Source organism: Macadamia integrifolia, chromosome 8 (genome assembly GCF_013358625.1).
Source record: "Macadamia integrifolia cultivar HAES 741 chromosome 8, SCU_Mint_v3, whole genome shotgun sequence".
NCBI lineage: Eukaryota > Viridiplantae > Streptophyta > Magnoliopsida > Proteales > Proteaceae > Macadamia > Macadamia integrifolia.
Genome location: NC_056564.1, coordinates 19,923,747 through 19,937,632, shown reverse-complemented (window position 1 = coordinate 19,937,632; position 13,886 = coordinate 19,923,747). Strand labels below are relative to the sequence as shown.

At 37.8% G+C, this 13,886-nt stretch overlaps 1 protein-coding gene across 1 annotated transcript; it reads right to left on the bottom strand.

Moving 5' to 3' along the window:
- Positions 1-2,584: 2,584 nt before the first annotated feature.
- LOC122087654 (stromal cell-derived factor 2-like protein) lies at positions 2,585-11,068 on the bottom strand. Its single transcript, XM_042656853.1, has 6 exons — positions 10,601-11,068; positions 10,384-10,524; positions 10,095-10,235; positions 3,295-3,344; positions 3,083-3,212; positions 2,585-2,965 (listed from the first exon to the last, which is right to left on the bottom strand). The coding sequence occupies exons 1-6, from the start codon at positions 10,703-10,705 to the stop codon at positions 2,882-2,884; spliced, it is 651 nt and encodes a 216-aa protein (XP_042512787.1). The 5' UTR covers positions 10,706-11,068; the 3' UTR covers positions 2,585-2,881.
- Between the last annotated feature and the right edge of the window lie 2,818 nt (positions 11,069-13,886).

The following is a 13,886-nucleotide window of genomic DNA, read 5'->3' as shown; positions in this document are numbered from 1 at the left end:
AAGAGAATTGAGCTCAACCTGGTCGGGGGAGAGAGGGAGTAACAGAAAAAACCAAAAGAAAAAAAAGAGAGTGCAGCTGTTGCCGGAGTCGGAGCTGGTGAGGAAAAGGGGAAGGAAGACTGTGGAGTGGCAGTATTGAGCAAATTTTGTGCGCCAAAAATTACAAACGGATGAGATCTTTTATCTTTCATCTGACGACTACTATTCGCTAGCATACCTAATTCCTAGATACTATGCTAGCATACCTATCCCTCTCCCTTATGTTAAATACATTTTGATTGCAACTCTGCACCATGGATTCTCGTGGTCACCTTTTACCCCAGCCAGCCCAATTTACTTTTAATTGCTAAGCATTAGGAAATGTAAATGCCTGTCGATCCATTGCTGGAAAAGGCAGCAATGATGAATTCAAGTAACAAATTTGAAGTCCAATTATCTGGTGGGCTACACAACTATCTTCAATTTTAGGGTCCCACTCCCACAAGAGGTATGCTCTAGTCAATGCTTGGATAATTATTTAATGGGTAGTGAATGATATGGCCAGGCCCAGCCCAATTATTTCCAGAGAGATGAAAAGACAACAGAGACCTAGTACACCTTTCTCATGGTCGGATTAATTAACGATTGACAGAAATTTTCCTGAGATTGCTCCCTTGTTATTTATAGATGATTACTTTTATTTTTATTTTTTGCACATATGGGCTTTGGCCGGTTGGCTTGTAGTGTTTAGTGGAGTCATTGTCTGAGGGTTGGTCTCAAGTACATCAGTTCTTTGCGTGATTGGTGGATTCTTATTTTTTTTTATAAATAAATAATTTATTAAAAAGCAGAAAAATGAAAGAAAAAGAATATGACAAAGCAAAGATGCTACCAAGAAGTACTAGGCCCCAAACAAAAAAGAGAAGAAATTCCACTTAAATTTCTCGATCAGTCTGTTTAGTAAAACTGGTGTTTTCTCTAATAAAATTACAGTTAAATTGATACTTTAAGAATCTTGCAGATCTCCGTGGAGAAATGCATTCTTCACGTCAAGTTGAAAAGGACCACTCTTTTATTGCAGCTAAGGCAAAAATGACACGAATGATGATTATTTTAGCAACACGAGGCAAATCTTTCCGAAGTTTCAACTCAATATTTTTTTTCTTCTTTATTTATTTATTTATTTATTTTTGTAGACAGGAGGGATATCCGACTTTAGGCCAACTCAATATTTTTGTTTAACTACTAACGTGGCATTTGTAAGTTCATATGGAAAGTTTTGGTAGGTGCTATTTTTGTTTAGCGACTAATGTTGCATTTGAAAGTTCATATGGAAAGTTTTGATAAGTGCCTTTGGCCCTTGAGCATTAAAAGTAAATTGACATCTTTTCTTCCTATTGACCCATGTTGTTGCTTTTATAATAAGGGGATGAAACTTATGCTTGTGGGACCTTGTTCCCCCGTTTTGTAAAAGTTTGGCCTCTCAGCATAGTGTTAATTAGGTTCATTTCTCATAAAAAAAAAAAAAAAAAATGTAATTAGGGGATGAAACTGAGTGACATCTTTTCTAGTCCTGTAAATTTAACAGAAGAATTCTACCTACTGGATCTCTAGGCTTGAGAACCGAATATCACTTTTCATCTTCTCTATGTAACTTAATTAATTCATTTTTGTTTCTAACCCCTCTTTTAAAATTAAAAATGCAAATCATGTTCTCAGTTCTAGCCATATCCTTCTATTTTGTTTGAATGGCCTGTATTGCTTTTGTTTTTCTTAAATCAAACCCCAATCCGATGCCGATTGTTTACTTAATTCACAAATGGAATTATGCCCTCAGGCATCTTCCATGGATTGATGTTGTGAGTCGGCTCTGTAATGATTATTTATCTTTAACTATTGATTATCAGAAGTCATTAGATGGGTGTTCTATTACTAATCTGAGATGACATTTTTAACTCTCCGTTTGTTGTGGCCTATATGAATCATGATGGATGTTCTAAACCTTTCACTCATCAAATGGGAGAAAGATAGTTACTGCCCCAACAGCCAAACACAAGGGTGACAAAAAGATCACCTTACCCACTAGTTTGATGCCTTTGTGCCTCCCTGGTTGATCCCCACACAGGTATAGTGACCACCCGACTAGGTAGCAATCCCCAACCCTCATCCTTTTCTTTTTTCTGTCATGAAAACGATAGCCAGGCATCTAGTTTACTTTTCTACAACCGGAATAGGGTTCAAGCAGGATAGAGGATGTAAGTTCACACAGGTGGGACTTGTAGATGACTTCAAATCTCCAAGCGGTAGTACACCAAATTATTAACCATTTGATTCTGGATGAGCTACGGTCGCTGGGCTGGGCTGGGCTGGGGTGGGGTGGGGTGGGGTGGGGGGTGGGGTGGAGCAGAAGGGAAAGAGGAGAAGGGGGGGGGGTGGAGGGCGCTAAGAACCAGAATAATGGAACCAGAAAAGCTTTAACTTGGCAGCTACTCGTGGGTTCAAGGAAATACAGGAAAAGAGCAATTCTCCTGGTCCGCGTGCACTAGACAAAGAGAAATTAAGAGGTCCCCAAGAAGGCTTAAGCACTGACCTGCACTAAGGCATATTATCCCGAAAACAGACACACACATGGAGTATATAAGCTATAAAATTCAAACACAGACCATACACGTCTACAAAATCTACTCAAAGATTGGTGCAATTGCTAGAACTCTACATAGTGAGTGGTCACTTCAGTCCCTCAGGGATGAATACCAGGGTTGATATGAATCAGTTGATAGCCAGTTACATAATGTTGATCATATTTTCTTTTGCTCATGGAATTATGCTTTCAGTACCCACCACCATAACCTGTCATCTCTCCATCTGTTTTTCGGCACTAGCGAAAGCAGGGCGACTAAGTCTACTTGGTTTCAGTGACTGGGAGGTATACACCTTCTGCTGCCAACCAAACATTATCAGGACGTTTATCTCGCACACCACAAACCTGTGTAATTGTATGTGCATGTCAGCATACAAATTTTCACCAAAGGACCTCCCAAAGCAAAGAATTTCACATTGATTCTCATAAATCTTAAGAATCACGCATTAGTTTCAATTTTACCTCTTGTTGACCTCCAGCAATCCTTTGGTATTTCTTGTCATGACTGTGTAGATATCCACCAGTGTCCACATGCTGAAGCCTGATCCTTTGGTCTTGTCTCCATGTTTTCCCACTCCCCTCAATCTCAAGCCTGTAAAGAAAATATGACATCAGTCATCTGAAAAAGCAAGGTATACTTAATAAGTTACTTAAAAATTTTACTAGGATCTTACCTCCAATAATCGCCAGTATCAGATGCATCATCTCCTCCAAAGCAGCTCACCTACACAAGAGCAAGGTAAATTAAATACAAATTAGTGTGCACCAATAAAGCATATAATTTATGCAACAGAAAAAATGACATGGGCACTGAAACAAAGAGATCAAATTTCCAGCTAGACCTGAGTATGCAAAATGTGGAAAAGCTGTGAACCGTATAGCAACTTAACAGCAAATTGTTAACCCCTCCACAAAAACAACACACATATATACATGTATAAGAAAAATAGGTTAACAGAAAAATCTTTAGAATAATATATTATGCAGTCAAAGCAACGAGGCATTCCCCCTCATGCATGCACCTATATAGTTGCCAGATAAGTTCAGCCAGATAGGAGTGAGATTCAAACAGATTTCACACAAGGTCAGATAAGTCAGTGGAACTCAACTTTAGGATTCAAGTGGGACACCACATTCTGGTTGAGAAGAAGTTAGGCTATACCATTAATGCAGGAGCATGATCATGGTTTAAGTCATATAGGAGTGAGATTCGAACAGATTTCGCACAAGGTCAGACAATTCAGTGGAACTCAACTTTAGGATTCAAGTGAGATACCACATTCTTGTTGAGAAGTTAGTGTATACAATTCATGCACGAGCATGATCATGGTTATAGTTTTGGATCAATCTTTGGTTCACAATTGAGCCCATGGTTCAAGTTTCAGCTCAGCTTTGAACGAGAAACAGTCCCCCATCCCCAGGGGACATTGTTTTAATTACTTTATTTGTTTTTTTCTTCTTCATCTTATCATGTTTGTTAGAATATAAGTCCATACGGTGTAGGAGTTCTATTCTTTTATGTTTTGTAATATTTTATTTTTTAAGTTACATGTAATAGTAGTAAAGTTCAAGTTAGAAATACTCTCTAAGAGTAGAGGTCGACCAAGGATTTCTATTCTGTTTTATTTGTTAATTTTATTCCTTTGTTGAGTTCACTTGTTAATTCATTTCCATTACTTATAAAGGCATTAAGGGGCTACAGCCCATGATTTGATGATGGAAAAGAAAATTGTTTTTGAAGTGAGATTATTGTTATCTCCCTCTCTCTCCGCTCTCTTTCCCCTTCCCAAGTTTCTCTCTTTTTCCTTCGTCTAGCAGATCATGTCTATCCTTCTTCCCCTTCGATCTGGAACCCACCCCCCCCCCTATATCTCTTTTCTCTCCCTACATTGCAATACCTGCTCTTCCCCTTTTCCATTGGACTGCCAAATGTACTGAAACAAGGCCATTCTGCAGTCTGATCTTCTTCGCAACAGCAGCTACTGTTCTACAAAGATCCAGCAAAAAATCCCTTATTCATTATTGTTCAATTAAGCAGTTATGGTCATAGTTTTGATTTGAGACCCACCACCAGCAGATTCGTCCATCAAAACTGCATCAAAACATCCCTTAAGATGCCCAAAAACATGTGTGTTGTAGGCACTGATAACATGAATAGGCGTGTATGATCATCAATTTTCCACAATAAAGATGTGGAAGGGGATTCTCTGATGGTAAACTTGATTTGATACCCCTGACGTCATGCTCAGAGAAAGAAAAAAAAAATTCAAATCTTTGTAAACACCAAAAGTATAATTACAAATAAAACTGTGAACAAGAGAGGTCAAACATTTAGGAATTAATATTATATCTTATTGCATCAACATGGTACGTCAAAGTATTCATTTATCATGGATTTCCAAACCTTTAAGAGATTAAGTGGACCACGATAGGCCAGACAATAGGGAAAACAGTAAACAGTGGAGTTGACAGGAGGGCCCAATAAACCAAAAAGAAAAGTTAAAAAAGGGATCTAAACAACCTATTAAAACCAAAGCCTTGGTAGCTATGGATTATAGGTTGGGGTGAGCAGTCAAGCCTGCCAAACCAGTCTTTACAAGTTCTGAATCAGGTCAACATGATGCCTCAACCACACAAAATCATGCCGAGAACTACATGATGCATCAATTTCCAAGCAACATGACTAAAACTACATGTGTCATTTATGACCTAAGAAAGTCTTTCCCATTTTTTATTTCATTCTCCCACACACCCCCCCTCTTCCCTCTTTCCGATGTGGAGAACCTGGATCCCTATCCCCTCTCAGAGAGGAAGATCACAGAGGCACACTGATGCAGTTAAGATTGTTCAATTGGGTCTTTGAAGACTTTATTTTGGCCCATGGATGGGTTCTATGGGCCTTGGGATTTTTATCTTTTGGTTCATTATTTAATGAGCATCTTTTATAAGCCAGATTTGGGGTCCTAATTCAATACATGAGATTAAGTATATAGATATGATTGTGTGATTGTGTGGGTCCCATGTGCTGTTAAGTTAGTTAAAGTCTTAAAAAAAAACCTTTATTAGTTGAGTATTTCATTTCTTACTGTTAATCAGTGGTATATGTTATTTGGAGTCTTCCATAGCAGGTATTTAATCAGTTGAAGTTTTTGTTAAAGTAACTTGAAGTGATAGTTGTTTATTTGGTTAAGAAATCCTAAAGTCAATTATTTGGTCATTAGGGATGTAATTCTACACGAATTTACGAAATTTTGGAATGAAAAATTAGTTTGATTTAGTAAATATTAAGGTTGTTTCCTCATTCTCCATCTAATGGGATCCTGGTTCAGTCCTTGCAATGAAATCAAAATCCTCAATAGACAGAATAGCAGGGAGGTGAGAACACAACAATAATTGAGCAATTTTAATAACAAATAAGTAAGAGAAAAGAGGGATATGACTAAGGACTCTCACCAAGGCTAAAGTTAGCATGTCACCAACAAAAACAAGACTTCTCACCAAACAACCCAGCTTCTCACTAGGCTCCCTGCATCTCACAGCCACTACCATAAAACCAGAAATTTCATTCAACTTTTCGACTCACATCAAAATGCCTACGGTCAGCCTTCTATAGTGTGGCTGGGAGGGTTATAGACTCTCATTGGGATTTCCTCCTAAACTCTTTGAGCATTTAATGAACTGCACATTTTCAAGGAATTACACAACCATCAATGGACCATCAGTGACCACCTAGTGCTTCTGAAATTCTGCACAAATGCATTAATTATTTTAACCCTTCTTTTACTAAGACTTGGACTTGATTTGACTGAAGCTTGGACTGGATTAAATAGGACTGGAAATATCCAAGCCTCAGTAACAAACTGATACCAGTAAAATTTGCATGAACAGTAACATGTGAATTGTAACATAGGCAGGTAGTTTGCATTTCCTGGGAAAAAGGGAAACACTTTTTTCCCGACTAAAATCATGTCCTGGTAACCATGGGTTTGCACTACTATAAAGGGCTTCAATATCATTACTCAATTGTTACTGATTTAAAAACAAAACAAGAGCATCAAAAGAATTTATCTGGCATTCTCAATAGGAAGTATATCGGTTTCACATTCCCCAGGATAACTTTTGCGATTTCCATTTCTGCTAGAGAAACAAATAAGTAAAACCCTGGTCCACTTTCACACAAGATACCATTTCTTGTAAATCAGTAAATCAACGATAGTAATCATATGGATTGGCATTCCCCCTTAGATGTGAATACATGTCCCAAATATTGAAGCTACTATCAAGCTCACCATCTGTTTCTCCTCTTCCCAATGCAAAATATACATCATCCACATCCAGTCGTATCAAATATTTTAAATAAAGATTATCAGAACCAAATAAACCTTCAGGATGGGCCACTTACAGAAGAGAACCCGAACCCACACCCACACCCACACTGAAGAAACAAATGGGCATGCATTTGTCAGCCACGCACTATCAACTTATTTTTTCCATCAAGTAAAGCTTCTTACAAATAGATATAAAACGTTCCAATTCACAAAATTACTTCCATAGAATGATGCACTACAGTGCATAATGCTATGGCTTACTCCACTGTGGGTTTTAATACAGACCTCGGTTCAAACCATGCTTTAACCCTGAGAAGAACTAAACTCTAACCAGCAACTCCCACCAATATAAAGGGGGAAAAAATACTTTTATTCGTAACGTACAAAAGAAGTATTAAGTGGTAAAGATATTTCAAGACAATCTATCTAAAATGTGATGGTTTGAAAAATTAAATTCACAAAATAAATGTACAAATGGTGTACACAGGATCAAAGTCAATAAAAAAATACAAAATAAGATACAAACACCATGAAAACACATAACTAGTAGAAGAAAATATACATTCTTCTTTTGATCAAAATACAAGGTGTAGGTGTAAGATAAGAGCCAATCTAAGGGATGTTAGCTGTCTAAACTCATGCACGACAGTCCCATCTCTAGGAGTGCCAAAATGGTCGGTTCGGTCAGGTTCGGTTGGGCACCTAAGTCTTGAGAGGTTTTAATGCAGGAGTAGATTATAAGTAACTAACTCCGCAGTTTATAACTCCAAAAAATACAAATAGGAGCAAGAAACAAATAAATAATACCATCAAATAAACCCTCAAGGATACAATACCCATAGAGGAGCAAAAATAGTCCAAAACCCAACCCGAAATGAGAGAAAAAAAACCTTCTATAGAGCTGGAGAAAGAAAGGTGCGGCCAGGTTTGTGGAAGTCCGATTGAGTTGCACTTTTGGGTGTAGATAGTCCCTAGGGAGTGTACAAAAACCCCCAAAGTTGAGAGGATTCTGACGACTGGTTGTGAAGTTACAAGCTTTCTTGATTTTCTGACCTATGAGAGAAAACTGAGAAGAACCTTCAAGAACAGCAGCTGAATGCTTCCAACAGTGACTAGGTAAGGATTGTGGGACCCTTATGACCTGGAATACCCTGATTGAAGACCTGACTGAACAGAGTACAGGAGAGAGAAAGAGAGAAGATCAATCTCTCTCTATTCCCACTAGGATTGCTGATCAGTTCTGATTTCTGCAGACTTTTATCAGAATCTGAATTATACCTCTTGAATGTTACAGCAAATAAAATAAAAAAAGAAGAATAAAATGGATGGGGGGTTGAGAAGGGTGAAAGAGAATAAAGTAATTGGCTATCTTAGCCTGGACTTCTCACCCACAACTATCCCAACTGCTCTAAGCATTTAGTTGCAAACTTTCTTTTATAAATGCAAACTTTTTTTATTCAAATCTCCCCAATAATGGGACATATGTCTCTCTATTTACATAGGGGAAGTTTACAATCATACTAATACTATGAGCTAGTTTCCCAATAGGACTAGACACTCCTACTCCAACTAGGAATTCAAAATAGGACTAGGACTTGACTTTATGACTCCAACATAAAGTAGGACTAACTAACTAATAGTCCATATAAGACTTTACAACCAACTAATGGCCTAATGGACATTTATTGAATTAAATAGAAACTAATTAAACTAATGAATAAAATTCCGTTTTCCTACCTTCTACCCATATTTTAGGCCCATTAAGTGACTCATTTCAAAGAAAACCCATGAGATCCAAGGCCCAACACATACATAACACAACCCAAGGCTTATTTGCAATAAAATAAACCCAAGTGACTTATCTACATCAGGTATCCAGCATGTCAATGCCTAAAAACTGTGGAATGGAAGCCCTGGCCATATGATATATTAAATTACATAAATAATTTCGAATTTTAATATATGTTGCTTATGCCCAGGAGCCTGAGTCTATTGAACACTTACTAATCTTCTCCACTATCTTCAAAAAAAAAAAAAAAAAAGGACCATTTTCTATTGGTAAATTTGGGATGCACACTGGTTGTTCCATCAAGCATTGATGATGTACGTCACATATGGAAATGATTTGAGTCCTAAAAATAAACTGCTTAAAGGGGTTTCTTGGCCATATGGTATATTAAATTACATAAATAATTTCGAATTTTAATATATGTTGCTTATGCCCCGGAGCCTGAGTCTATTGAACACTTATTAATCTTCTCCACTATCTTCAAAAAAAGAAAAAGAAAAAGAAAAAAAGGACCATTTTCTACTGGTAAATTTGGGATGCACACCGGTTGTTCCATCAAGCATTGGTGATGTGCGTCACATATGGAAATGATTTGAGTCCTAAAATAAACTGCTTAAAGAGGTTTCTTACTTGCGTAATCTGTTGGGCCTTTGAACAAATAGAAATAGAGGAATTCTAGTCGGTAGGGAAGATGCCCACCACTTGCCGGACATCTTCCTCGTCCTCCATTTTATATCCTAAGAACTTCAAGAGCTTTTTTGCTAATCTGCTTTGCCCTTATGAACAAATAAAAAAGAAATAAGAACAGAGTAATATTAGGATAATCTTCTCTCTAAGTACTCCCTCACCCTGCTTCTCTTTGGGGCTAGAAAAAAAATGTTTAGGGTCCAAAAATTGCAATTGGGCTTCTGTAGTCAAGATACACTCTGTCGATCAAAAGAATAAGCTCTCATGCACCCATAGTAATTAAAAAACACACAAACTGCACAATATAGAAACCTCTACAATCAACACACACACAAAATAGCCTCTAAAATCAACAGGTTGTTTCAATCTGCTAACTCTGATGTGCTTCTAATATTATATTCGTCAAAACTGTTGAAACACACCCGTATTTAAACAATATCACACTTGAAACCGGAGCAATTATTGTTGGCATTATACCAGAGTTTCTTTTCTCCCACCATAAATTCATATCTTAGAAATGCATAATCTTTCCAAAACACAAACTTAAATAAGATGCTAAAGTCTCATTACAAACAACATTACCCACATGAAAATATTTTTCAAAATTTAGGCCTTCATATAGTCAAAATTGAAAATTGAAGAAAGGATGAAAATTGAATTGTTAACCAACCTCGAGGTTGCCCGATATTGGCGATGCGTGCAGGTGGCTGTGTAGCCATTTCCGCGTTCTCATGTGCTGCAACCTGATAATAGTTCCACTTTTGATTCTGTCACCTTGTTTGTCAGACGAGTCCGGCAAAGGCTTAACGATCTACACAGGAACCAAAAACAATTAAACTACAAACCCCTCATGAGAAATAGAAATACATAAATTTTCATTCCACATTTCTAGCCCACCAAATCAAAATCAGTCAAAAAAAAATTTGGACAGGGAAGGTTTTGGGGAGAAGGAGGAATACCCAGTAACTATTCGAGTCATCAACGTTGGGAAAACCAGTAACCGACTGTTGTCCACTGCCAGAGCCGTAAGGCACATCATGTGAATGCAGCCGGAACTTCGTCCTCTCGTGCATCAACTTAAACACCGTCCCATACGTAATCTGGTGAAATTAGGAGAGCAACAAAATGAAATTTTGAACTCTTCAAAGAATAAATAGTGAGTTTTGTGGACTTCACCTCAACACCTTCAGAGACAGCAGCTGAAGCGGGAGAAGGAGAGGTATTCTCCAAGTCAAGACCGAGGTAGAGAAAAATAGCTAGGGCAAAGAAGGAGATGGCCATGAAGAAGAGGAAGATAATGAACCAGGTCTGCTGCCAGAAAGGGAGATCGGAGTTAGAAGGTGGTAATGATCCTCTATAAACAATCCGAGTCGGCCTTGAAACTGGGGTTTGTGATGAGGAAGAAGAGGATGAGGGTTTCCTCCGAGACAGGCTCTGTGAACCTGAAGAAGCCACGATTCAATCTGTAGGGATATCCAGAGCAAAGCTCCGCAGAAGATTTCAATCTCAGTTCTGCCGTTTTCTTCGGGAAAGCGATAGAAGCTCGAATTGGATCTTCTGAAGGCCAACGCGCTCTTTCGTGGCTTTTGCCCTCTTCTCCTCTTCCTCTGAGTTCTGATCTTTTTTTCAGTTTTTTTCAATTTTGATCCGAACTCACATATTTTCTATGTTCTAACTCGAGCCGCCACAGTGCCACGTCAAGAAGAAGGAGTTGGACGAATGGGATTATTACAAGTAGTGTGTAGATGACGTGGGAAGTTCTGATTGGGTGCCACGCCACTGCAACCATATGACCTTGACACTTGAGAAAACTCGTTCTCGTGGCAGTTTAGGAAAGCGAACCGTTTGCTGGTTGGATGGGGTTTAGCCCAGCCCAAACATTTTACATATAGGCTGGTGGGATATTTGGGCCTCAGCTACTTGAGTGCGAGCAGATTGGGGCAAGCCTGACTTTCATAGGCCCAGTTTAAAACTGAATCCCGCTATTAGTGGGATCTCAAGGAGAGAGAAAGAGACAATCCTCACTGGTCCCTCTTCAGTACAGCTAGGCTGGAGAGGATCTGAATCCAATACTATGGGTGTAAAACTCTGGCCTCTAAAACTAAATTGACCATAATTGAAGGGAGAGTGTTCTCTGTGAGGTAGCATAGCCTCCAACAGCATCTCCCACAGTCTCTCTCTCCTCTTTCCATATAGGTCATTTCACATAGGCTGCGTTTGGTTGCAAGGGAATTGGGAATTGGGAATTGGGAATTGGGAAGGGAAGGGAAGGAAGGTGAAGGAAAGTGAAGTGAAGTGAAGTGAAGGGAAGTGAAGCGATTTTTTTTCCCTTTTAAGTCGTTTGGTTGCAACAGAAGTGAAGTGAAATTAATTTACCATAGTTGTTTGGTTGGATGTAAAATTGATGTCAAATTTTTAAAAAACTAATAATCCAACCAAACTCCTCAAAAGAGATTGGGAAAGGGGGGGGGGAGAGTACTTTTCAATCCAGAACCCACTCAGCTCCTCAAAATTTATATTGGTTATGTGAATCAGGTCATTCAAGGCCTATACCAAAATAAACCAAATGTCATTAGATATTATGTTCTATCACTAACCACAATAAACCATTTCATTCTATATATATCAAATGAATGCAGCATAAATAAATATTTGAAATAATATAAAAGATTATCACAAATAAAATAGATCACAAGTGATAACGACTGAAAGGCCCATTACAAAAGTCTTTTGGTCAAAACAAACCCAATAGGTCAGTAGTGCTCCATTTGGCTCAAACCCAAAGTCTTTTGGTCAAAACAAACCCAATTGAGTCGCGTGAGAGAGAGAGATCGTTGAGAGTCATGAGCAGGGTGAGAGTCGCTAGAGTGGGAGAGATCGTGAGAGTAGGGTTTTTTTTTTTTTTTCTTCCTATTTTGGTGGGAAAATAAAAAGAGAAATCTTAATGGTTAACTGAATTTGTTTTCACATGTAAAATATATTTCCCTTGCAATCAAACATCTAAATTTATTTTTTCTAGGTAAAAAATTCCACTTGACATAAAAAATTTGCATTCCTGTTGCAACCAAATAAAGCCATAAGGAAGGAGATAGACAAACTATGGGGGAATGCACTCCTAAAATACTAATGTCTGGAGGCCAGATTGCCTTTACGTCTCCTTCTAAAAGGTTAGTACTTAGTAGAATGGGAAAACATTGTGCATATTGCCATTAATGCACACTCGGGACCCAGGCCTGTCCCAACTGAGCCTGTCTGGCTGGTTTTAAGCCGTGCTAGGCTTTGATAAGTTGGAAAACCTATACCCAAGGTCAAGCGAGTGAGATAGGACTAGGAATGAAATACGCTGGGCCAGACCTAGGCTGATCAAATAGGGAAAAACTTTTGGGCTACACTAATATAAGCTATAGGGAGAGGGATAGGCAAACCACCCACATGCGTAAGTTAATGGGAGGCATCACTGGGGTGCAGACGGGATATTATACAGGAAAGACATGGGGTCATTTCAAAGGGAAGAAGGGAGAGATTGATACAGTAGGCACTAGCTTGAGGCATAGTTAGCAAATTCGGATTCGGGAATTATTCGGGAGGAGAATTATTCGAAATAATTCAATTGGTTAATTTAAGGATTCGGTCAAAAAAACAGACAAAATAAAAATCGGAGTCGGATTTGGATTCGAGAATTATTCGATTAAAAAAATGAGTCGGGCAAAAAATTCGGATATTATTTTTATAGTTTATTGTATATTATTTATTTATCAAGTTATTAACTTGATTTGTATACTTAGAAATAGCAAATTACTTTAAAGTAAAAAACTATGAAAAAATTGTCATTGAGCAATGAAAGCAATGGTTATTGTAATCCAATTTCTACTCATGAAATAGACTAGGCCCCAAAACAATGAAAATAAGATTACAAATACAATAAAACAAAAAAATAAATTGATCACAAAAAAATTCCACTATCCTTTTGCTTGGGTTCACAAAACCCATATTGCACTAAAACGCACTAATTTTTCAAAATTAAAGCAACAATATAAAAGAAGATTGATCGATAAGGCGATATGAATCTGTCATGGTCCCCCGGAACCTCAAATTATCCATCAAGGCTTGATATCTCTCCTATCTTAGGATAAAATGATGAAGTTATGAGAAAGAAATGAAACAAATAGTAAATTCATACGATTGTTACAGAAGAATTAGGTGAAGAAAAAAGATGGAAAGAAGGAGGCGGAAGTTTGGGGGAGAAAAAGATGAAAAAAAAGATGAAAAAAAAAAAAACTATTTCGGTGGTGGGTACCGTGGGTTTCATATATGACGTTTTGTTTATTTGTTTTTTTTTTTTTTTTAATACTGTTTAAGTGGACTGAATAATTCGGTTTAATTCGATTCGGCCCGACTTATTCGCATTTTAAAATAAAATTAGTAAAAAACGCATATTTTATCGAATTTTATTTTTAATTCA